This window comes from Hemibagrus wyckioides, linkage group LG01, assembly GCF_019097595.1.
Source record: "Hemibagrus wyckioides isolate EC202008001 linkage group LG01, SWU_Hwy_1.0, whole genome shotgun sequence".
Taxonomy (NCBI): domain Eukaryota; kingdom Metazoa; phylum Chordata; class Actinopteri; order Siluriformes; family Bagridae; genus Hemibagrus; species Hemibagrus wyckioides.
The window spans coordinates 5,486,123-5,512,562 of record NC_080710.1 but is presented as its reverse complement, the minus strand read 5'-3'; the positions used below and the strand labels follow the sequence as shown (position 1 = coordinate 5,512,562).

At 38.7% G+C, this 26,440-nt stretch overlaps 1 protein-coding gene across 2 annotated transcripts; it reads right to left on the bottom strand.

The window, feature by feature from the left end:
- Positions 1 to 2,034: 2,034 nt before the first annotated feature.
- LOC131359300 (C-C chemokine receptor type 5-like) lies at positions 2,035 to 23,203 on the bottom strand. Of its 2 annotated transcripts, XM_058399102.1 has the most exons (3): positions 23,117 to 23,172; positions 5,043 to 5,128; positions 2,035 to 4,672 (listed from the first exon to the last, which is right to left on the bottom strand). In XM_058399102.1, exons 2-3 carry the CDS (start codon positions 5,108 to 5,110, stop codon positions 3,580 to 3,582), a joined length of 1,161 nt encoding a protein of 386 aa, XP_058255085.1. In that variant the 5' UTR covers positions 5,111 to 5,128; positions 23,117 to 23,172; the 3' UTR covers positions 2,035 to 3,579. The 2 variants fall into 2 exon arrangements, with proteins under 2 accessions (XP_058255085.1, XP_058255176.1); XM_058399193.1 differs by lacking the exons at positions 2,035 to 4,672; positions 5,043 to 5,128 and adding an exon at positions 17,280 to 21,158 and having other exon boundaries at positions 23,117 to 23,203.
- Positions 23,204 to 26,440: the final 3,237 nt, after the last annotated feature.

Below are 26,440 nucleotides of genomic sequence, written 5' to 3'. Positions count from 1 at the left end.
GGTGGAGAAAGGTGTCGGGAGTTCTGTCTGAGAAAAATTTCAGCAAGAATCAAGGGGAAGGTGTACAGGACAGTGGTGAGACCTGCCATGCTGTATGGTTTAGAGACAGTATCATTGAGAAAGAGACAGGAGTCAGAGCTGGAGGTAGCAGAGCTGAAGATGTTGAGGTTCTCTTTGGGAGTGACAAGGTTGGACAGGATTAGGAATGAGTACATCAGAGGGACAGCTCATGTTGGAGGTTTGGGGGTCAAAGTTAGGGAGGCCAGATTAAGATGGTTTGGACATGTTCAGAGGAGGGAGAGTGTGTAAACTGGTAGGAGAATGTTGGACATGGAGCTGCCAGGAAGGAGGCAAAGAGGAAGGCCAAAGAGGAGGTATATGGATGTAATAAATGAGGATAAGAAGCTAGTGGGTGCAAGTGTTGAGGATGCAGAAGATAGGGATAGGTGGAGAGAGATGATTCACTGTGGTGACCCCTGAAGGGAAAAGCCGAAAGAAGAAGAAGAAGATTTTAGGTTTGAGAGACTTGTGTCCAAGTGAGAAAAGCACCCTTTGAATAAAATCAAAGGTGTTCTTCAGTACTGGAGGATACTTTAAATTCAAAGCATTAATGAGCCCGAAAAGCAGGCACATGTCATGGGGAAGGTTTTCCAGGACATCCACTACAATGGTACCTTACAAAATGATTGCAGTGGATGTCGCATCAAGATGCAGTGAATAAGGTGTTGTTTCAGTCCTCAGGGATCACAGTCAATATGCCGATTGAAATTGCACTACATGGTCCCTCAAGTAGACCAACTGACCTTTTGCCAAATGGACATCCTGAACCCTCTGGTCATGCTGCCTTTTTCGACAATCTGCTGCAGCTTGAAAGCATTCATGTGCTCCGTCAAAGGCAACCTGCAACTACTTACAATGTTCCAGGACCCAACTATGCACATTCCCCAACACCCTACCAAACAAGAAGTCTACTGTCAACCAACGTTCTTGGCCAGACATCAAATAGTGTGGAGACTCTCCTGTCACCTGATGAGGGGTGGTGTTATAACAAAATAATACCTGTGGCAAGCAAGATGCCCAGTCCCTCTTCCTAGAATTAGGCAAAGTCCACAACAAGTTATGCAAAGTGCAATTAAATAACTCACACTGCTCATTAACATGTTATGGTATGGTATGGTATGGAGTGGTATGGGACTTTCTTATCTGATAGAGCTCACAAAGCTGCCAAAGAAGAGCTGATTCAAACTTACGACCCTGGTCTAAATGAATACAGCCTGGGACCCCAAACTTATAAAACCACTCATCAACCAAGACTTGAACCTTGGCTCTTTGATCCCATGTGGGCTCACTGGTGAGTTCAACCCCTTGATGGCCATGCTGTTGATGTAGCTGTGTAAAAACCTCATCCATCAAAACATCAGGCAGTACTAATTGATAGCAAGCCTCACCTCCATCTGGACCCCTTTGCAAGAGGTCAATACAACGCTACACGAGGATGAGCATCACAATGTCTTTGCACAAACAAGCGTGAAGGATCGAGACCTGGCCTGGGTTTAGCTTTCATATGTAAATGAAGTGAAGTGAGCTATACAAATGCAAACCAGGGTAGTGTGGGGAGGGGGGACTCACTGATAGAGAGTGGACTTACTACCCAAATGTAAAGAAAATCTGGTATAAAAAGATCAGTCTTATTTTAATTATAGACTATAAAATTTTAAATTGTTGCTTGAATTTTCTTACACCATGTCCTAACTACAGGCGATAAAATGTATCTTTTCCATGTTAATCCATTTTTGTCCTTACTAATTAATAATAATAATAATAATATTACACATAACATATAACAAATATATGTGTTTTTTTAAAAACAACCATACCAAAATAAAGAAAATCCACATTTGTTCAATGCTTTATCAATTCAGTTTATTTATCTAACACATTTAATGAAAGTCAAAAAAAAATTAACAAAGTATAAAGCAAACGATTACATAAAGTTAAAAAAAAAATAGTACAAGACAATAGTCTGATCCTCACAACACTCCTAGACCTCAACCACTGTACATAGTCGCATGACTACAGTAACTTTTTTTGTTGTTTTGCTTAAATTCATAGTGGATGTATTTAACACACATCTTCCAGCAATGCGCTCAACAGGGAGAAATGATGCTGGGTATGAGATGTCTGTTCCCCGCAAACTCAAAATTTCTATGGGCTTTCCATAAAAATGACGGTCTGGATGGGGATGAAGCCAGGAGACTTGTGCAATGACATGTTTAACATCATTACCTTTTGACACAACATTTACAACAATGAACCTCTTGATAATAGCCAGCCATGGTTCTGCTACAGGGTCAATGGCGGGTTCCTCAAAACTGTTAGTGTTTACACATCACTTAGCATATACACATGCTGATCTTTCTGCTCTAGATCCATCTATGGAATATGTTACATGAAGATATGTTACCCTTTTGCATGTCTTGGCAAACCAGTCAATCTCAGTTACACAATTTTCAGGGTACATTTGATGATACATGGTCAACATCGCATTTCAGTCATCCTCATCCAAGATTGTTTGCTGGAATGGAGACAGAGGCTCCACTGTACAGTTTTCTAACAGAAGTCGTTCTGTCGACACACAAACAGTCAACAGCTGTGCCATCATGTGACAAAGTCCCAAACATTTGACCTTCTAAGATACTGGCAAATTCAGCACCATATTTACATGTCCATGGCATACGAAGCTACTGACTCTGCTGAAACTGTCTCATTATCTGGACCTCAATTGTCCTATTGTTGTTATTAAACTTCCCAAGTATTCCATTAAAATGCTCAAACAAAAAAAAAACTGGTCTGTAGTCTAACATGCATTGTTTCAAATGAAGATGTAAATGCATATTGGGGGTGCAGTGCAATGGGCCAAAAAGTTCAACAAATTTTGAGAGAAATGTCTGCAGGTATCCATCTGCTACTTCCAGCCTACTGATTGAAATGACTCTGGAGCAGAGGATGATACAAGCCTGCACAAAGTCAAACCATATGGCAAAGTGTCTGCTGTCCATAAGCCCCTTCAGGCAAAGCAGGGAGTAAATGGTTGTCCAGTGTTTCCACTGATCTGCTGTAAATCGTGAAAAGCATGATGTAATTCATAAGGGAATTCTTCCAACATCATGAGGTACTTTGATGTTTTCCACCCTAGTTTGAAGTTCATCAAGCTTATCTGCTGTTAAGATTCCAAATCCTGTCCATGTCTTGCTGTACCAAGGAGTAGGTTGTGCATCGGATCTATGACGACAAATCGGATGGCATCATAGTAACTCAAACAGAAAAGTTTTGACCATCTAGCTCCATGTTCACGTTCAATTCTTTTTTTGTCTTGGCCCATTTTGACAACCCAGCATACTGTAGTGTTTGATGTGCGTGATTCCCATGAAGAACAATCAAATCCAGAATAATCCATTTTTGCACTGAATTTTTTGGTGAATGTCTTCAAACACTTGTGGCATCCTGCTAGAGTAAGTTAAATGTCACACACATATTGATACTTGGGCATTCAAATGTTTATATTTAAACAGTTTTACACTACAAAGCATGTGTTTGTATGTTTAATTTACCTTTGTATGCCCCATGGCCAACAAAGCCTCCACATTTTTGAGTTGCTGGGATGTCTGATGCCAGACACAGCAGAGCTACTCTGTAAACCTGATATCCTATAAAAGAACTGTCTTCCAAAATTACGCCACTCCAGAGTTCTTGGAGCTCATCAACCAGTGGGTCTAAGAATGAATTCATTGTTAGTGATGGCTCTTTTGGGCCAGGTATTAGTCCAACAAGAACCATATTTTCTTCCTTAAAATGTTCTTCAAGAGGCAATTTCAAAATGACCAAGTAGATGGCTTCAACTGAATATGGTGCATTTTTAAAAGGTTGAAACCAGTCCACATTGAGCATCATTGCTAGATTATTTGGGTCAGCTAAGAATGGTTCTCCATTCACATACTGGTAATCTTTCCGTACTTGTCCATCATATACATCTCCTAACACACCCTCAGGCATTTTCCTCAGTTGCCATTCTTCACATTTTTCCAGAAATGCAGGTGTTTTAACAAGAGCTTCCAGACACTGTCTAACACTCTTGTAACAGTAAGGCAGTATTGGATATAAAAACTCTTTCCTGCTGGAAGACTTTACATTTCTTAGCAAGGCAGAACCACATTTCTTCTTTTGTGCAGATCTTTTCTGTGGGTGTTTGTAGAATGGGATGTGACTACAAGACTTGCACACCTTTGTACCATCCCGTTTGACCTTATAGGTGTCAGATAGTGTGTATATTACCATACATTTTGGACAAACCACATATTGTACAAAATTATCACGAATAATACCTGTCCATTTCCTCAGAGAGGATAAAGTCTTTGGAATATTGCTTGCAAATGCAGTGAGTATATGAACACAGAGAACATTTCCAATTATCACCATGAACTGCCTTATGCACAGAAGAAGTGTTGTGATGGCATTGTCAGAAATCTTGAAAGTTGCTTGCCAGGACAAAATCATCATGGTGAAAATCTTTATCAGTAAGTCTTCTGTTTTTTCTGAAGACTGATCACTTCCATGTCCCTCTCCATTGTGTATGTTCAGATGTATCTTCATCTGCTTCAGCCACATACTCAACCTATGCAAATATAAAAAACACATTAACAATTCATCCTGGACCAGCAGCACTCAGCTCCCAAACAACAACACTCAGCACATGAATGTGCCTAGTTGAAAGGGCCATTATATGTACAAATTTAAATAGTGAAAACACCATCTCTACTGAAAAACTCTTAAATCATCCCTTTCATCTGTTTTAAAACTTGTCAATTGTCACTCTCCTTATTGATATGCACATTAAAATACTCTATACCAAGTAAAATGGTTTAATTCATAACAATTTTCCTACATAATATATGTGGCAAACAACTGGTATTTTACAGTTTCAGACTTTTCCAGTAATCTTTTTCTCAGTTTGTCATAAGGTTGTTGAAAAGTTGTGTGCTTACCTGAAAGGTATTTGCTTCTTCTTCTGAATCACTTGAATCAAGGAACAGATGGATGCTTTCATCATCATCAGCAGCAGCACCAGCAGCTATACAACATAAAACAATACATACATTAGGGTAACATTTAGGGTAAATATTTCTAGAATGTTTAAAACAAATCATAACAATAATCACAACCGTGCAAAACAGCACCAAACTAGACTAACATACATTAACAATAAACTGGTGTATAAACTGTGCTGCTTACCATTGTGTGAACTGTCACACTCCTGAACTTCTTCTAATCCAATCTGTTCAAGGACACCAAATGATTGTGTATGCATCTCTCCGGTAGTATCATAACTGGATGACAGGTCTGATGCACTGTCTCTTATACACTGTCTATTGTTAGACTTCTTTTCCCAAACTCCATTTTTTCAGTACTGTTTTTTATGGTCAAAGTACTGTGTGTGTGACAGTTCGTTCACAATAACGCCGCTGTCTTTTTCTCCTTGGTTTGGAGAGTTCCATTTACCAAAGACACAAGACATGTTTCATTCAGAACCCTCCCGTGTTGTAAGGCTCTCTGACCGCTTCCTGGTTACGTCACTTCGCGTGTGGTGAGCCTCGGCCAATCAGGTGCTAGGTCACAGTGACGCGTTATGCCTCCAATGCGGTCCTCCAATTACAGACGTGGTCATGATTCAAAGCGCAGAACCAAAACATATAAACAGAGATGTTACTCTTTCCTTTCATTTGTTCTTCGCTGTTTTCATTTTTTTCACTGCTTACAATGGCTAGACGTGGCTTCAGTTTCAGCACCCCCGAGACTCCTCAGCCGGGACGTGGGCTGGGAGATCCAAACACCCCAGAGAGTCCCGCAAGGCAAAACAAGATGCTACTTACAGCTATCTCTAGCTTATCTCATCAGTTGAGTGAGTTCGCTGCCGATGTGTCCCGGGATCTTAAGGCGATCAACGAGAGACTACAGTCTGTGGAAGATCGACTTACTCAATGTGAGTCAAACGGCTGCTCGACAGAGGAACTGAAGAGAAAGAGGTGGCTGCACAATCCTAAAATCACGGTAAGTCTAAATTCTTCTAACGACATAACCCATGCTTTCATTTGGCAGAACCAGTGTAATTTTTGTAACAAAGCATTTTTACTGGTATTTTGTAGGAGGCAGTCCATCGGCTACACAACTCTGAGGCAAACTGTAGGCATTATGACCTGGAGCAAGGGTACGGATGAAAGATATTGGCTAACATGCACTCTGTTGTTTCAGAAGCAAATTAACACGTTGTTTTAACTCTGTACTTTTTGCCTCCACAGATTAAGCTTGCCATATAATGAGACGGTCATTTTTAGTGTGAGCACTGTCCATAAGCCCAGAATTGCGCGATGAAGGCCTGAATAAAAATGACTTTGTTGGTAAGTATTTTTCACTGTGGTGTTGTTATTTAGTTGTTATTACATTTTGTTGTCACCATGTTGTTCTTAATTATGTTTTTGCTATTTATCTGTGTAGTTATGTTTGGTTGTTTGTAGTTTTTAACAAACCCATTCACTTTTTTCTAGTTGCCTGCAAGACATACTACAAGACTGTGCGTAGAACTTTCCAGTACAGCCAGCCAGAGCTAGCAAGTGTGGCTGCAGCTAATAAAATCTCAGCCCGGAGTCACCAGAGGAGGAAGAGGGTAAGACAGATTAGAATTAAATTCGTTTTACTTATTTCTGTTGCATTACTATAAACTGTAATGATGTACATGTTTATGCTTATTATATGTAACAATTGTGTTTTCAGCTCTTGGAGGTGAGGCAAAGTGTACTGGCTGCGAACGAAGTGGACTTCTGGAGGGGAATCACCGCTGACATGATATCACATGAAGAAGACGGTTCCGTTGATGGAGTCTCGGGGTGGATTGTGAGACCTCCATCTTTCCGTAGCCAGGAGCTCTGCAATCTGTGTGCTAAGCTGCAGGTAAGACTAGAAGCCAGTTCAAAGTATGCCGCACTGCATCACTGGCATCTGCGAACTGGGCTGCCGTCTAAGAGAACGCCACCGCATACCTATGACCCCGAGGCAGCAAAAAGACATTTGATGCCAAAAGTGATGCCATGAAGATAATCTCTGGCTACTTTTTTGTGTGTTTATATTTTCTATGTCTATTTAATAAAACTCTACATTTTATCAACATGATATATATCATGTCTCAGCCAATCACAGATGATCTTTCTGTTTTGAAAATTGTGCTTTCATCCAGTAGATACTGTAGAACATTCAAGATGGTTTCATATGCTAATTCACATTTGGCACCTTGTACCTCCACACACCTCCCTCCCCATACACACCATGGTATGATTCCGACTGTTTCTGTCACTTGCGAACGGGAACTTCCCAGGCTGTGAATTGTCGATAACTGCCAGTGATTAGAGAAGTCATCAGGCATTCACGGGGACGAAAATCTGCCTTTTCATGCAGTGATGGCTGCATTAGTTGCCACAGAGAGGTACCTGTGGCTTAACTTAACAGGGATTAAGGACAGAGATAAGTCCTTTCCCCTAGATGCCCAAGTTTCGCCTCAGGGCCTGTTCGGCGATGCAGTGACCAAGAGGTGTAGCACCAGTCGGCGACGTTTAGGGAATTTATCCCTCAGTGAACAGCCTGGGCCATCTTCCAGCTGCATCTGCCCCCCCAGCTCACTCAGAGCAGAAAGAAGGGCTAGTGTGGTGACCCATACCCCACGTTAAAGTCTAGGGAGGCCAGCCAGCATGCTCAGGCCCAGGCCTGTCAGGCGAAACCGGACCTTAGGTCTGTCGTCTCTTCCAAGAGGGCCAAGAAGGAATCCTGATGCCCGAGGTCTAGGGTTCCTAGGAGCGTTCTCCCTATAGCGGTTTCTCCTACCTTCTGCCCTGCCGCCTCTGGCATCTTGGGGGTCAGTACGGTAGCAGTAGGCTCAGTAGCATGTTACCCTACAAGATTGAGACTTGAGTATTTTGTTGTTCCCAAGGAAGATTGGGAGCTGCATCCAATTTTGGACCTGCGGGCTCTGAACTGTGCACTGAAGATGTTCAAGTTCAAGATGCTCAAACTCAAACTTATTGCATCGCAAATCAGGTCTGAGGACTGGTTTGTGATGATAGATCTCAAAGATGCCTATTTTCATGTAGGTATTCTGCCAGAACACAGGAAGTTCCTTAGGCTTTCAGGGTGAAGCATTTCAGTATTGTGTTCTTCCTTTTGGTCTAGCCCTGTCATCATGCACATTTACAAAGTGGTCTCCAGGGTGTACTGAATTACCTGGACGACTGGCTCATTCTGGGCCAGTCAAAGGCCATGGCGGCCAGTCATGGAGATGCTGTGCTTGCCCATATCAGGTGTCTAGGCCTCTTGTTCAACCCAGAGAAGTGTGTACTTTCTCCTTCTCAGTGAACCACTGAGGGTAGTTTGGGATTCCACCACGATGCAGGCATATCTGTCTGCTGCTCGGGTGGCTTCCATACTGTCCACTGTGAAAGCTATTTGGCTAGACCAAAGCCTGTGGTAGGCCTCATGGCAGCAGCAGCAAACATTAACCCTTTGGGTCTGCTTCACATAAGGCCATTCCAGCTGTGGCTCAGGGGTGCGGGCTTTCATCCCCGCAGGCATCCCCTCATTGCCGTAAGGGTTACACGCCACAGCCTTCGGACCGTTCTGTGGAAAACACCCTGGTTTCTGACCTTGGGTCATCATCATCATTGCAAGACTCTTTTGATGGTTGCAAGTCATCATTGCAAGACTCTTTCTACAGACACCTTGCTTTCGGGCTGGGTAGTGGTCTTGGAAGGCTGCCCCATCTAGGGTCTCTGAGAGGGCCCTCATCTCTCATGGCACCTAAATCACCTGGAGATGAGGGAGATGTGTTTCTAGCATTGAAACACTTTCTCCCACACCTCAGGGGCTACCATGTGTTGCTGCACACAGACAGCACTACAGTATTTTCTTAGGCCCGGGGAGTGGCGTCTCCATCCACAGGTGGTGGAGAGCATCTGGAAGATTTGCGGAAGTGGATCTGTTCGCCTCTAAGTAGTTGACCCACTTTCCTCTGTGGTATTCCCTCTGGGCCTGGATGCTCTGGTACAGACGTGGTGAGGCCATGCCTGTATGCCTTACCCCGGTAGCTCTGCTCCAAGAAGTCCTAGCCAGAGTGCGCCATGATCAAGTCCACCTTTTTCTAGTGGCTCCTCACTGGCCTGTGTGGAATAAAAATTCTACTGTACTCACTACTAAAATCTGACTCCAGCTCCACACCGACCCGACAGCTCAGTCTAAGTGAGACTCATAGTTAGTTAGGCCTCAAAACTAAATAAGCCAATCAAGCAGACTAGATGAATGTAGATAAGGATTTTATTTTGTAATCAGCGCTGACACAAGAATTGAGATGCTCACACATGAACGTCCCAACAACCTCTCCCTGGGGAACTCCAACTACAGCCTTTATATACATTTCCCTTATCTTCCCAATGCAACACGTCACTGGTTCTTTGCCTAGACAATCCCGCCCAACTTTCTTTTTGGACCTTTTAGATTCTTTTTTTTACACCATTATCTTTGAATTTACAACTTTTCGAATACCATTATAATTAAACTTCCCTAAATCATTATATTAAAAATTGGGCGTTTCCACCCCCACCAGTGGGATTGTCTTCGGCCTCACTCTCGCCAATACCTCATTCTTCTTCAGGAGACAACATGGGTAAGTTCTCAGTCCTTCAGGGGCCAACACCCTTTCTTTTATTTTTCTACATTACACTCTACGCTTCACGGCTTTTCTGATTTATCTGCTGTCTTCTACGTATGTACTCTAGATATTTCGCCTGGTACCACCATTGCCATCCAGCACGCGCTGCGCTTACTTCATGATGAGATCACTGCCGCTCAAGGTACCAGTGGAGCGAAGATTGACCATAATAATCTAGGGTACGTCTCTGCCATTGATTGGTCCAAGTTTGGAAAGCCTGGTACCGCAGAGAAAGCCTGCCAGACTGACATCATTGATACAACTATTTGTTCTTCAAAGCCCTTGCAGCCTGTGTGCAAGGCCCGTGACAGGCCAACATGCCGTGTTAAACCTTATATTGTTCTTAAGCTCAAACGACCTAACGAATAAACCTTACCTGAGAACTCAGTCCTGCTGTCCCCTGATTATTTCACACTACATCAAACACACACCTCATACATATATCCTCATTTACAAAATTATCTCCCACACCTGCTTGAGTTTGGTTTGTGGACCTTGTCTCCCTCCTAGATGGCACTCCTTGGGAGATTTCTGTCAGGAAAGATCTCCTCTCTCAGGTGCAGGGGGCAGCCTTACACCCCCACCATGAGATGTGAAAGATCTGGGTCTGGCCCCTGAGAGGAACAGTTCCTAGGGGCAGGCCTCTCATCAGAGGTAGTGGAGACTCTGTTGAATGCTAGGGCTCCATCCACTAGAAAGCTGTATGCTCTGAAGTAGGGGCTTTTCGCCTCTGGTGTGGTCAGCACAGTCAGGACCCAGTTCACTGACCTTTTTAGGGCCTGTTCCCCTCTACTTTAAAAGTGTACATGGCCACCATTGCTGCAAACCACAAACTTGTCCTTGGGACCTTCTTGGGTAGGCACCCTCTGGTCTCTCATTTTCTGTGTGGTGCCAGGCATTAGAATTTGCCCCTGGCATGTATGTGTCCTCAAGGTGCCCAGGATGGCCGGTTGTCCGGTCATCTTGCAGACCTTATGTTCTCTGCCACATGAATTGGCAGAACAGAAGAGGCTGCACATGCTTTGCCTGGTAAGGACCCTGAGAACTTATGTCCATTGCTTGAGTTGTCCCCCTCCCTGTTTGTCTCCTTTTGGAGTCAGATCAAGGGCAATCTGGTCTCCAAGCAGTACTTGGCACACTAGGTAGTTGAGGCCATTACCCAGGCCTACGAGGTGCGGTATTGCTTCACCTCTAAGTGTTAGAGCTCACTCTACTAGGGGTATCGCCTTGTTCAGTGCCTTGGCTAGGGGTGTTCCCCTCTTCAGGTTCTGTAACCTGGACCCGGACCCCACTCCAGGGTCCCAGGTCCTTCAGGGCTAATTGATGTTCTATTCCTGGTTTGCTCATGCTCTCTCATGGCCTCTGGGAAACACATCGACTGGCATGTGGCAGCCTGGGTATTGATGTTCCCATAGCGTCAGTCCTGATGCAACGTTGAGTTCTCTTGAAAGGGAACTACACCAGGTTACATATGTAACCTAGTTCCCTGAGAATGGAACGAGACACTGCATTGCTGGCCACACCCTGGATGTCCACTCACACTTACTTTATACAAATGTGACCTTGTCCTTATGTGGATTTATTGGTGCATATTCCCTTCATCATGTGTCCTTTCTGAGCCTTTAAATTGGCGTGTGTGCACACAGAGCTTCAGACACAACTTCCTCAATGAAGCGTTCCCATAGCGCCAGTCCTGACACAGCATCTCATTCCCTTCTCAGAGAACTGGTTTACATACATAACCTGGTGTAATTTTCGTAACCTAGCTAGTAAACCACTGACCTTAAATGATGGTTACACAGTAATACTGTCTCTCCACACCTGTGTACTTTACATTGTGCATGTGCAGAAACTTCATCAAGCAAAATGAAAATGTGTTGAAGGAATTAGAAGAGGAGTAGTATAACACATTATTTGTTTTGTCCTATGCTGGAACTTAATTACCAAAGCATATTAAATATACTAAAAGCTGTGAATATAAATATGATGGACTGTGAAGCGGTAGCTCATATGCCTGGCAATAAGCCTAAATCTTACTGTTATCCATTTATTTATTTATTTATTTATTTATTTATTTATTTATTTATTTATTTATTTATTCATTTATTTATTTATTTATAAAACGATTAAGAACCTCATCTGTAAAAATATAGGGAATTAGGATATTAACAACCCTTTCTAGATGTATTCATTATAAAGCTGTATTCATTGTTTTGTGCCAATGCTTTACACCAGATATTTGCAACAGTGAATCTCTAGTTAGGCCTTCAGTCCAATACACTAGATGCTGTTAAGTTTATTGAAAATGTTTAATTTAACTACATCTTGAAAGTTCACATAACACAGCCTAATCAAGTAAAGTCAACAAATTTGCCGATATTAGTCAAATTTACAAGCTTTTCTTAAGTAGATTCAGTGGTTACTTTTTGTACTGCACAGAGATTCTTAATAATATCAGATCTTTCAATTTTGAAATGATGCATAAACACACACACTGTAAAACATTGCAAGATGATTAAACTTGTAAATGAACAGTTTGCCTGCTGCTTTAAAAAAATCTGAGTAAACTACTAGTCAGGACAGTGGATTACGTGACAGTTTAATTTTTAGTGCAATCAGCACTTTTGATGATGATTGGAGTTAAAGTGAAGAATTTAGTTCACATAACTAGATGTGGCGAGCATGTTTTATAGTTCCATCTCTCAGCAGGAACTTTAGACAATGATGGAGAACTTCTGTCTCTGGCTGTCTACATTTTGTCTTTATTGGAAAAAAAAAAAACAGGAGCAAATGAACAAGCTAAAGAAAAGTGCAGGCTTTTTACTTGATCAGATATTGTCTTCCTGTCTGATGCAGAGATGTGAGACTACCAGGATGGACTTCATAAACATCAGTGTTTACAGGGAAATCAAAGTAAAATCTCCCTTGTCACAACATGCCCATAGAAGTGAAGGACATAACCAGATACTAACTGACTTGAAAATAAAAGCTGATTGAATTTACTATATATTTTAAATACCTGCATCGGATCTACAACACTGAATTGAATAGTTTTAACATGGTTAATTGTCATACATCTACAATGATCATGTAAATGTTGCTGTCCTTTCGCTGCTCCCTGTTCGTGGTCGCCATCTGCATACACTGATTTTGGCACGGATACCGTTTTACACCAGATACCCTTCCTAATGCAACCCTCTGATTTTATCCTGTCTTAGGACCCTGGCCCTGAGAGTTAACCCCTCGGTGGCTTGGTTGGTTCCCTGCCTGAAATTCAAACCAGAGCTGTGGCGGCAAGAGTGTTGGTTCCTATATGAATTATATGTATTGTTTTTTGTTTTTTTTTAATCTCATTGATTTCTTTTTTTCAGTTTAGGTGATTATATAAAAGGCTAAACTTTGTTTAAGTGTCAGGGACAAAAATGTTGTGCCATCCATCTCGATGGTGGTGAGACAAATTCTCACCACATTCTATGATTGTAAACAACCTTCTAGTAATTACATATAAGTCAGTGATTTTATTTTTTATCCATAACATTCGGGTTAACTGGTAAGTCTGGTTAGTCAGTAGTTAATCAACAACTGGATGAAATGCAGGAAATTTAAATTCTTTTCAATAAACACTTTGACCTTGTCATGGTCACAGTAGATCTTCATCTCAGAACAGCACTATGGCCCAATTGGCCCTGAAGTCTACAAAATAATGCAAATTTCTAATGAAAAAACATCACATGAATGGTCCATTTTGCATGTAGAGTGGTGTTTATGTAAACCACATAGTATACGCATATTGTAATAAACTGCAGAATTAAACAGAGATTACCTTTAATGGTGGACCAGACAAATTGACAAATGATCACCAAATATATACATAACTTTAACATTGGCTAAAAATATGGACAAAAATTATGCAAAACTATGTTCTACCCAAACCTGGGCTACACTCCTCAGTGATTTAAACAAAACACTGTCTGACTTCCAGAACATCTTATCGCACAATCTGTTATAGGATTCAGAGCGAATTATATACTTAATTAGCAATGTCCGATCCCTGCTTGCCTGGACTAGAGAAAATCTGATGCCAGTCTGTTCTGTGGGACAATTTGTTTATGTGAGCAAAATGACTATGTAATTTTACATTTTAATTTTATTTCTAAAAAAGCCTTTAATCTGTTGATTTTAACAGCCCTCAGGTAGAGAAGTTGTTTATATTTGATAAATCAGTTCAAAATAATAAATATTAATTAAAGCTTTGTTCCATTAAAACTTTTCATCATCATAGTATATTTTGTTACATAAGTTATAACTTTATCACAAAAATGAATATAACTTTTATTGTTTAATGCAATCCTCCAGTTGCAAAGAAATGTTATGGTAAAGGACTTTTTTGGTTACTTATTTTTCAGTTATTTCTGTAGTGCTTTTAAAACCCCAATACTGTTGCCAGTCATTTTGCCATGAACAACACCAAAGGGTCAAAAAAGTGAACAAAACTATTTTTATTAAACAAATAACACTACAAGTTAAATGTTTTTGGTTAACTGTACAAGAGCTAAGATTAATACTCTAGAAATTAAAAGAAAAATCTAGATAGAAATCAGTTTGGAAAAGTTCTATAATTAATTAAAGGCTTATTGCAATCAGATACAATGCTAGAAACACACAACACATAATCTCTGTCTAATGTCAACCAAGAGACAAAACTAATAATCTCTAATAATGGATGTGAGAATCTAACAGTCAATAAATAAAGAGATTTTGGAATTTTTTGTTTTAAAAAGTAGAACACATTAAAATTGTTCTTTAATTTTAATATATTTTTCCTTCTAACTCTACTTTCTTTCATCTGAAGGACAAGTATAGCTACAGCTGAAGGTGTTTAAACTTTAGGACTCTATTTATCTCTGGGAATCTATCAGATTACAATCCACTTAATTAATGATCTGACTCCAGTTTATGAGGTTACTGTGTAACTTAATCTAACTGATTCTAAAGAATAATATTTTAATTTAAAAATGCACAATTTACAGAAGGCAAAATGAAGAGAATTTACAGTCACAGACATAGGATGCTTGATGGTAAATGCAACTCCTATATTGTATAATGTAGAATTATTTATCTCCTTGTAGAATGGACAGAGTACCAAATGAATTAGAGAGTACAGAATGGACCCTCATTCAGGTAGCTGACATTAGAGTACTGTATGTTAATTTGGTTCCTGAAACTGAGGCAAAATTCTCCTTTGTAATCCAGCTGATCTCAATATGTGTATATGTTTGAAGAAGAAGGAACAAAAAAACTGAAAGGTATAAACTGTATACTTTAACTGTTATTTCCTAAACAATTTGTTTTGTTGGCAAGTTGCTACCAAACATGCATATTTTTAAGCACGGTTTAGATGTTTTCTTGATTAATAATTAATAAATGCTTTTATATTGAATGCTGCAAATCATATTATTCATAAACAAAAAGAATTTCAAGATGTTCAATTAATCTTATCCCATTTCCCAAGTGCTAAAGAAGTATAAAAAAGTCTTAGCCGTTATGTTAATTATTATATATTAGCAATTTATATGTGAACTTTTTAGTAATCTGCAGTACTCTAAGCTTCTGGAAAGCAGATAAGTATGGACACAGTCAGCTTTTCAGCTTAAAATAGCTTAAAGAAGCACTTGCATGTTGTCCCATTGTGGGAAATCATTGTCATGATTTATCAGTCCAAGTGTGAGTGTGAAAGAAGGTTCTATGTATTGATATATAACAAGGCACTCAGCAATTGTGCTGTGATATTTTTGAGGTGTCCTACTAACAAAATAGCAACGTCTTAAACTTTTTGTCCTTTTATGGATGAATTGCGCTATTTTTTAGCAGAAAATAAAGAACATTGCAATTCCAAGAACATTCTTTAAAAAAATTGACAAACAAGAAGTACCAAGAAATGAAATAAAGGTAAATAAAAAAAGCATAGGAAATGGGAAGAAAGAAAGATAAGAGAAAATAAAGAATTTAAGAGGAAGGATGATGGAAGGAAAAAATACAAACAAGAAAAAGAATATAAAAACAGAAAAAAATGCATAAAGAAAACAAGACAATCAAAAATATAAAGGAAAGCAGAATGCAAGTTAAAAATATTTTCTGTGATGTTCATTGTTTTGCTGCCTGACTGTTTTGTTAAGTGTTGCTAGCTTCATTTATGAGACTTGGAAGGAGTAGAGAATTCTAATAGGCACTTTCTCTGCAGGTTTTGTTTCCAACCAAACAGGAGCTGATTAAAATTCTTGTTGTTGATTAAAATTCTGCATTTGCAGCAAAGATGAATCCCGACTGTAATCTTTCCCTAAAGGCAAGGTATATGATGTAGTCCAGTGCTACAAGTTTGATATACTCCCTTGCAGTACTGGAAAGAACCAGACAGCTTAATGCTTATCATTTCCTTTATTTTCTTTGAAAACAGAATAAAGCCTCCATATACCAGTCAGTGTGTGAGTAGTCTGACACATATATTAAAACAAGGTTTTAATTAGATTTAAGAATACATATTATCTTAATAATGTAGTATATTATATGCAAAAATATGAACACAACCAAAAAATGACAAAAGCTCATTTTTCTATAAAGAGAGTAATTTAACCAAAGTATGAAATTGTTAAATTTTTTATAACTACAGTTTCAGTTTTGCCTGCCTAAACCACATACTGTACTTTTGCCCAGTCATGGCTGAACAATCTGTGGACTGTGAGTACAAAGAGCCCCCCCCTGTCAACTGAGTTTGGATTGTTGTGTACAGTAACAGCCAAAGCAACAAGGAAAACACTCTTTCAGGATCTTTAGAAATAAATTCCTGAATCTCTGCCCCACAAAGGAATAGATTATGATGTTGAGGCAGCAGTGACTGAACGCTATGGTTTCCACCCACTGCATAGCCATGTTCAGGTCTTTGTGCTACTGACAGGTGTACATGAAACCCAAATGAGGCCGGAACCTCGGGAAGATGACAGTGTTGTAAGGCTTCCAGAAGAGGCACAAAAAAACTGACCAAGACCAGCCCAAGACCAGCATGAGCTTGACAGCTTTGTGTTTCTTATCTTGTCATAAGCAAAATAATGCTTGATTGTTTATGAGGAAAAAGTGTACATATTACATGGGGGGGGGATGCTTTCCCTGTAGCTGCAGTTGAACTTGGTGTCTGTGAGACACTGGTGAAAAAGTGATGTTTTTTTTACAGTTTTGTCAGTTTATGTCAAAATCATTTATAATCTCAAAGGTTTTTGAGACTCAATATTAATTAAATACAGATCAAAGAATCATAAACTAGCACTCTGCAGTTAGAGAGGTAAAGAACCCAGTGTCAGTTTAGAAACTTACACATGCCAGAAATAACAACTGTACAATTTTTCTTGTTATTAAACTGTTGTTACAATGGGTATTATAGGTAATATAGTGTCTCATTCAATCATTGTAAAATGAGTGAAACTGAAAAATTTAATGAAGTAGACTGTTGTGTCTACAGAAACTTTAAAAATGGTGATTAATATTACACTTTAATTTTGAAAAAATGCATTAATAAATGCTGGAGTCAACTGCTATTTTGACATGGATGTAACATTAGCTCACAGCACCTTAAGCGAATTCTAAAAGCTAATAGATTTTTTCCACCTGCTGCTGACAAAAATAAATAATGTTAAAGAACTGGAGCCTCAGGATCTCATGACCACTACTTTTAAGGTTTCTAAATATTATTTTATGGCCTCCATATTTTAACTTTAATGATTGACTTCACTTTATTGAGTATACATTATCTTGTGGTCTTGCCCAGTTATTACTGGGTTTTTTTTATGTTCTGTTATCATTGAGCCTATCTCTGTGTGGCATCCACTGGAAAATATCCACTGAGCTGTACGGGTCAGTTTTATTTAATATCCAAAGCAATTCTTAATCTGTGGGACAGATTTGCATAAGGTGCAGCAGACAGATGATGATTTAAACCAAAGCTAAATCAAAATGGTAACATTTAAAATGTATAAGGTTTTCCAGAGTTCCCAAATTAAAAGCACCTTAATTTTTATTTAACTGCTTGATGATTATCAAAATGCATTTAACTTTTTAATAACTGACATATAATAGTCTCAGAAGCTTTCAAAAGTAATATTACTTATAGACACCACTGCTTTCTTGTAATAAGCATGTTTTATTGATTAAATCAGTTAATAAAGATAAGTGCACAAGGGAAACAGGTTGACCTTAGTGCCTAATGGGTTTATACAAAGGTGAATCTTCCTCACTAAATTCCCAATGAAATAGTTAGTATGGAGTAACAGCACCATCTTTTGGTACAGTTCTGAAGTTGTCACATGAATTTACCCTCTGATGTCTTCCTCTAGCTTCTCCAGATGGTAACTCTGAGAAAGACTGTGGGTGTAATATTGGACATGATCAGCTCACTGCAGCTCAACAGCATGTTGAGTTTATGTGTGGGGAATGTCCAAGAAAGTCTACAGGTTGAACTGTCTGGTTCCAACTGTCAAACATGGGGGTTGATCTGTGAAGATTTGGGAGGCCATATCTTGGCATTCTGGCCCCATCTTTAGCCTACATGCTCATGGTACTGCCAGCAAATATTTGAAAATATACTATTATGATATATTATATTATAATATATAGCAAAAGTGATCAGGTGCATCCTATGGGTCAAATGTTTCCAAACAATGATGCCATTTTTCAAGAGAATAATGCACCGATACATACAGTCAAAAGAGTTCAGTCTTGAGTCGGTTTGAGGAGCGCCAGTACAGCTCTGGCCATCTCAATCACCAGACTTCAATATCATTGAACCAATGTGTGAAATTTTGGAGAGAAGAGTGAGAAGCAGGATCCTTGCTCCAACCTCTTTGAAGCAACTAGAAGATATTTTGCTGGATGACTGATACAAAATTCCACTAGAAGATATTCTGAAGTTGTATAAAGGTATTCCAAGAATGTTGGAAGCTGCATTAAATGAAAATGGTGGTCCAACACCTTCTTAATAAAGAGATATTACATATTTAATCGGTGTTCACATTATTTTGTCCAACCCCTGTTGTTATACAATGACATGAAAGAAATAGGCCCCAAGATCATAGAACTAGCTATGAATTACAGGCAGGGGATTTACATACACATTTAAACATACTGTAAACCAGTGGCAGGCCTACGCCGTCAGTGGTGTCCTTCCTGAATTAATCCACCTCTATACCATCATTATGATGCCACGGCAATAGATACTAATCAACCGTTAAATAGCAAAATAAAAAAGAAATTAGTCTTCAGTATTTCACACCTCACAAGGAATAGTCGATTTTATTATGGTTACTTTTCTCAGAAAAGACATTCTTGATGCCGTATGCAGCAAACTGCAATCTCCAAAGGATGCAACATCCGAAATGAGACGCAGCAAATATAGAAATAATGTATATGTGTGATTTGCTGCCTCTGACTACTCCAATTATCAAATCAAAGGACGGGACATTGCTGACATAATCGTATGCCTGCTAGATGGTCGCAGTGATGCCAACTCGAAATCTGATTGGTTACAATTTCATTGCCACTTCTTTTAAGATATGGGCACCGGCACTATTGTTTCTGAAGGCCTTATGGCAGATTTCTTTCACCCTGGCAACACATGATGTCAGCCACTCATCAAAAATATACACTACTGGAAGCAGTGCAACCAAGAGAAAAGCTATGAAATGTAGAGAATAGACTATTGGGAATAATTTAATACACATTTATGGAAAAATATATTAAATATATTTAAATGCAAGTCAGTGATTCAGATCCCTGCTGTTTAGGCCAGCAGAGAAGGCCTTGCTGGCCCTGATGGCCCACCACTGCTGTAAATTGTGGTATAAGTATTAGATAACAAGGTTGTAGGGACCAAATAAATGGTTATAAAGAATTAAGAACTTTTATTAAAACCAGCCATAGATGTAGATGCATAGATTTGCACTACCATTTAATGGTACAGGATTATTCCTTAAAAGACAAGAACGCTTAGGGGCTCCATCTACAAAATGACAGTATGCAAATAGTGTGACGAAAATATAACAAGAAAACATGTCGAGTCTTAATGATATTTAATAATACTTATATAATGTGTGTATATATTCCATGCATAAATGTACATAAACTGCACTAAACAAATGCAATAATGTTTTTTTTTAAGGCAAATTGAAAGTATGGAATTATAAAAACATTACATGTTATAATGATTACTGTTTTTGGCATTTTATCTTTTTGTCCTACATTTCAAATGTTGCCCTTTTGCCCCCTTTTGGCCGAACAGTTTTTGTGCTGGAAATCATTGAGGAGCTTGAGAAGTTTCTCGTTTCTGGTAACTGAATGATACCTGTTGGGCACTGGCTAAAGCAAAGAGGAAACCACTCTCTCAGGATCTTTAGAAATAAATTCCTAAATCTCTGCCCCACAAAGGCATAGATGATGGGGTTGAGGCAGCAGTGAGTGAATGCTATGCTTTCCACCCACTGCATAGCCATGTTCAGGTCCTTATACCACTGACAGGTGTTCATATAACCCAGTTGATGCAGGAACCTCAGGAAGATGACGATGTTGTAAGGCGTCCAGAAGATGAAGAAAACACTGACCAAGACCAGCAAGAGCCTGATAGCGTTGTGTTTCTTCTTAGACTTCATGGTCATTAAAATGGTGATGATACGTGAGTAGCAGAACAACATCACTGAGAGAGGAATAATTAAGCCGAGGATGTTCAGCTCGATGTAAATGAATGATGTCCATACCTTTCCTTCTGGATATTCCACACTGCATGTCCATCTATTTGATTCATTCTTCACTTGTGAGAACATGATGTTTGGCAGAGAAGCTCCAAGGCTAAGTGTCCACATAAACAAAACCAAAGCTATGCTAGCTCTGACAGACCGGTGCTTGGATAAGAGGGAGTTATAGGTGTGGACAATGACTGCATAGCGGTCTATGGTCATGAGGATCATGAAGAAGATACTTCCATAGAATCCCAGCAAGTAGAGCGCCGTCACTGCATGGCACATGAATCTCCCAGTAGTCCATTGAGTGATGGCGGCATAATGAGCCCAGAAAGGCAATGAGAGAAGGAAGAAGAGATCTGAAAGGGCCAGATTGAAGAGGCACACATCTGACATGTTGGATCGTTTGTGGTACTTGACCAGGACACACAACACTAGGCTGTTGCCTATGAACCCCACAATGAAGACAATGCTGTAGAGTGTAGGGAGGAAGACTCTGCCAAAGGCCATTGCATTGCTGTTGTTGCAGAGCTGGTACTCCTCACTAGAATTTAGAGCATTGTCGGAGGAGTAGTCTTCAGCTGTTTAAGAAAAACACTGCTTTTGTTATCATGCATTACTAAATATTTTAACATTGTTTATACATTAGTCCCCCGTTTATTGTGGGGATTACGTTCCAAAACCACACCGCGATAAAGGAAAATCGATGATACACAGACGCCACCCCCAAATGCTTTTATTTTATTGTTTTTGCCGAAAATTACCCTCACACACTCTTTAATCACACCCAGAAAACATTTGCAAGCATACTGCGAGATGGATTTTGGGTAAATTCATAGTATTGCACTGTACAATACTGTACATTACTGTATAGTAGCATAACCTATGCTTATTTTTTTGGTACAATAATTAAAGTATTTACAAAACCTATAAGAATACACAACATTTTACTGTTCTAAAGTACAGGTATTAATTTTGATGAGCCCTTCAACAGACTTGTTCCTCCAGCCATACTGTATTTTGGTTTTCAGCATCCCTGCACCGCGCTTTCCTAAACAACGCTACGTTGTTTGTCTCTTGTCTCTTGAGTAAATACGCTGTACAGAATTTAATATATTATTAACATTTTACTTCATTTTAATTAATGTTTATGTTTTGTAATTAGAATTATTTTTTTATTAATAAATTACCTTATTTCAACATAAAAACAATTCACTATACCGGGAAAATCTGCAAAATAAATTAGTTATGTTCCAAATAACAATCAGCAATATACCGAGACCGCAAGAGGGGGATTACTGTATAAAGTATTAATGAACATACTGTATTTCTCAGCTGTTTATGGGAAAACAACAAAACATGAGTCAGGCAGTTGTAGCATTTTATGTGCTAAAGCACCATCTACTGGGAGTTATTTGTATTGTGGTAACTAATTACAGTCCAAAGAAAAAAATATAAAATTACTTGTTTTCATATCGAAAACCAAATACACACCGTAATCATCAGACAAGAAAGTGTAATATCATGATTTTTGCGGTATGGATAGGATAACAAAGTATATTTATATATTTTTATAATTTTGCTTTTCAGCTGTTCAGAACTAAACCCATAAACCCAGTTGAAAATCATTATTACCTATATCATTAAAACGTTTATAAAAGTGTACTAAAAATCATGTCTATATACAACTCTGAGTTAGGAGTTTAATCTACTATCATTAAGATATGCAAAAGTCAGTGGATTAATTATGTTGGTCTATGTTGAATTTTAAATGGTGCCAAATTACTTAGGTGTTTTTCACACTGGGCATTTTCGCACACAGTCCATCAAACCCTGGGGCATTCACATTCATTATCCATAATCACATACACATGGAAAACACTATGTCACTCACGATTTTATGAAAAAAAAAATTGTTTTGGTGCTATTACGTGCAGTAAGGTATCTCATCTCTATGTCCCACAATGTTCCTCATGGTTGTGTAATTTAATAATGCAGTCAAGTAAATTACACATGTAGGTTACTGTACATTCTGAAGAAGTGCAGACATGAGTACATATTCACGGAAATTGTGGCACACTTCCAGTTCAACTAAACTCGGACCATCTCCCAGAGGTAGTTGTAGGTTCAGTACGATGGTTTGCATGACATAAAATGAGTTAACACATAATTTTATCATTTTAATCTTCTACCTTAATCTATTATCTATTACCATTATTTATGACTGTTCACATATGACTCACAGTCTGTAAAATACACATGCTTTATTATTACCTGATTTATTATGAAGTCATTAGTTAAGCATTAAAACATTCCTTTTTCCATTCTGAATATTTATTGTCTATTGTTTATCTTGTCAAGAAACATGTACAGTATAGTGTACATGTATTAATATAGGAACATGTACTCATATAGTGTGCAGTAATAAAGAGAATTTAGACACACTTCACTAAATATTATAATACTTATTACCATTAATGGCAGTCACTAGCAGTCGCTAAATCTGGCAACAATGCAAAATGGAAGAAAATGTACCTACATGTCATGTTGGGGGAAATCGTTGCCATGGTTTATCGGTCCAAGTATGATTGTGAAGAAAGTTTTGGCACATAAGGGGCTGAGCTAGGGTTTGTCTGAGGTTGGGCTTTTTTTTTTTCTCTTGACAGAACAATAGTATAGTCATGTATTTTTGAAGCCATTAATCATCAACCTCACAACTAAACTATTTTGCAACAGACATGTTACTGTTCAATTATTCTACCACATATGGACTGATTAAATTTACATACTATAGTTTTAGTTCCCCTTCAGCTCCAGATTTGTTGTTGTCTATTGGCTTTTCCCTGTCTGTGGTTGCCACAGCAGATCATCCAATCTGCATATTTTGATTTTGGCACAGGTTTTATGTGGGATGCCATTCCTAATGCAAAACCTTGTAGTAATTACATACAAGTCAGTGATTTCATTTTTTAAATTTACATTTATTACTGAAACCACCTTAAATATAGAGCATAAAGAACATAGACATGTTTTTCAAATAACTCGTTCATGACTATTAAACACATGAAGAAAAGAACATAGAAAAAACACAGGTCTTGTCTTGTCGACAGAACCATCAGACATCTTTTTATATATAAAGAAGGCAATTTTCTTTCTCAATTTCGATTTGCTGCTGCATCTCCCATTTCCCAAACTACGGGCAAGGCCAAGGGTCAAACAGAAAATGCGCACTGCGTTAATCGCACGTTAATAAAATTAGTGCCGTTAAAATGAATTTGCATTAACGCATTATTAATAAGTTAATTTTGACAGCCCTAATTAATATCCATAACAGACTACTAAGGCACATGGCACAAAGGCATGGCAATAGCTCAGGTCAAGAACTACACCCCTTAAATGCGAGACCTTTTACGAGAGTGTAAACTAACAACCAGGTGATAAAATGCTAAGTTTACAAAATGTGAGAGTTATTTAGAACTCTCAAAGGGCGGATTGTAGGAAAACATATTTTGAGGTCACTCTAAAATCTACTGTAACATACATTTCTCTTTAAATAATAATTTACATATCCCAGCTCTCACCACCAAATGATGTTCAAATCAGACTGTGATCAGGAACTGTGAACTAGCCTACAGTTTTGGGGGGGACTCTTTCTCCAATTCAATGCTTTGTTCTGTGAGGTCTACTTCCCCTTGGGGGAGTATCACCTCAAGGCTTTTGTATTGTCAAACCTTCAAGGCCTGCCCACTCAAGGACATTAAAACTGTAATGCAAGTTTCTTTTCACTGGATTTGGTGACTACAGCACCACCGCAGTGTGTTCTGCTCTACAATAAAATATTCCTTCTGAACATTACTTCCGAGTCCCCTGGTCTGCTTCAGTGAATTCATAACACTACCCAAACCCAGAACACACTCAATTATTAAAGCAAACCATAGACTTTTTATTTGTTTGTGTTATTTAAATGATCTTCGTTATATAATAAACTGACTTGCAAAACATCTTATCACACAATCTATAGGACTCAGACTGAATTATATTGGGATGATTTCAAACGGTATGAAAAGGAAAAAATAACACTGAAACACTGAAATAGCAAAGTTTGAGCCCTGTTTGCCTGTGTAATATTATTCCAAAATTATCACATTATTATCAATAAATTCTAAAAAGCCCTCAGTTGAACATCCAACACTTTTGTTTCTTTGACAAATCAAGCCAGTACATGTCTGTCATGTGCTGTTTGATATTATGACTATAATGCATACTTTAAGTGCACTGGCTGTTAAATCTAGATAGGTCTTCAGATTATTAATTTCCTCTTAGCCAGAATCTGTGTGTTGGGGCAGGTACCATTCAGATAAGCATAAATATAAAAATGCCAACACATAAAATACCGGCAGGTTCCTGAAGACAGACCTTTAAAGCAAGAAATTTGGTATTTAAGTTACTGCACTTGAAGAAGCTTATCCCCTTGTGTGGTGTTCAAGTCAAACTACCCCTTTTTTATTTTTACTAAACATGATTTAGCTAGTCTTTTGTTTCTTGTAGTTATTCAATTCAATTTGTATAATGGTTATCACAATGGACATTGTCTAAAAACAGCTTTAGAAAAGTATAGAACCATAGAAAAAATGCTAAAGTTTAAAGTTAAGTTGCTATTTATCCCTAAAACATATCAAGATTCAAGATTTAAAGAACTTTATTAATCCCAGGGGGAAATTCCTTTGCCATGTTACAGTTGCTGTAATGAAAATAAAAAAATAAGAGAAAGAGAAAGAAATATAAAAATATGAAAATAAAATATAAGAGAAAAATAAAGAAATATATACACTGTTTTATAAACTGTAAAAAAGAATAAATAAATACAAATACTGTACAAATACTAGTGTAGCGCTGTAATATTGCACACAAGGATTGTAATTAGGTGATAATGGTAAAGTAGTTTGTACATTATTGGAGAAAATGGTGAAATTGTAATGTGCATGAAAAGGCCTATAATTTCTAAAAGCACTTTTGCGCATGAAATTGCACATGAAAAAGAAAATGTCCCAACACTTAAAGGGAGGAGTACAGTTTTATTGCCACAGGGATGAAAGATTTCCTAAAGCGCTCAGTGCTACACTTGGCAGTGATCAGTCTCTGGCCGAATGTGCTCTTCTGATTAACCAGCACACTGTGTAGTGGATGAGAAGGGTTGTCCAGGATTGAATGGAGTTTTGACAGCATTCTTTTCTCAACAACAACGTGAACTGGGTCCAGCTCCATGCCAAGTACAGAGCCAGCCCTCCTGATTAGTTTGTCCAGTTTATTTCTCTCTGCCACCTTCATGTTACATCCCCAACAGACCGCTGCATAGAAAATGACACTAGATACCACAGACTCGTAGAACATCTGCAGTATGGTGTTGCAGACGTTGAAGGACCTGAGCCTCCTCAGAAAATACAACCTACTCTGTCCTTTCTTGTAGAGCGCTGTTGAGTTTAGTGTCCAGTCCAGTTTGTTGTCAATGTGGACTCCCAGGTATTTGTAATCCTCAACAATCTCAACTTTCTCTTCAAGGACAGACAAAGGAGAGGCTGGGGTTCTGGATTTTCTAAAGTCCACCACCAGGTCCTTTGTTTTCCCAACATTGAGCTGTAGGTGGTTGAGTTCACAACAGGTGACAAAGTTGTCCACTGCTGTCTGATACTCTAAGGTGTTACTTCCTTGGATACATCCGACAATCACAGAGTCATCAGAGAATTTCTGAAGATGGCAGGATTCCGAGTTGTGTCTGAAATCCGATGTATACATGGTGAAGAGGAAGGGAGAAAGAACTGTTCCCTGAGGAGCACCAGTGCTGCAGATCATGGTGTCGGACACA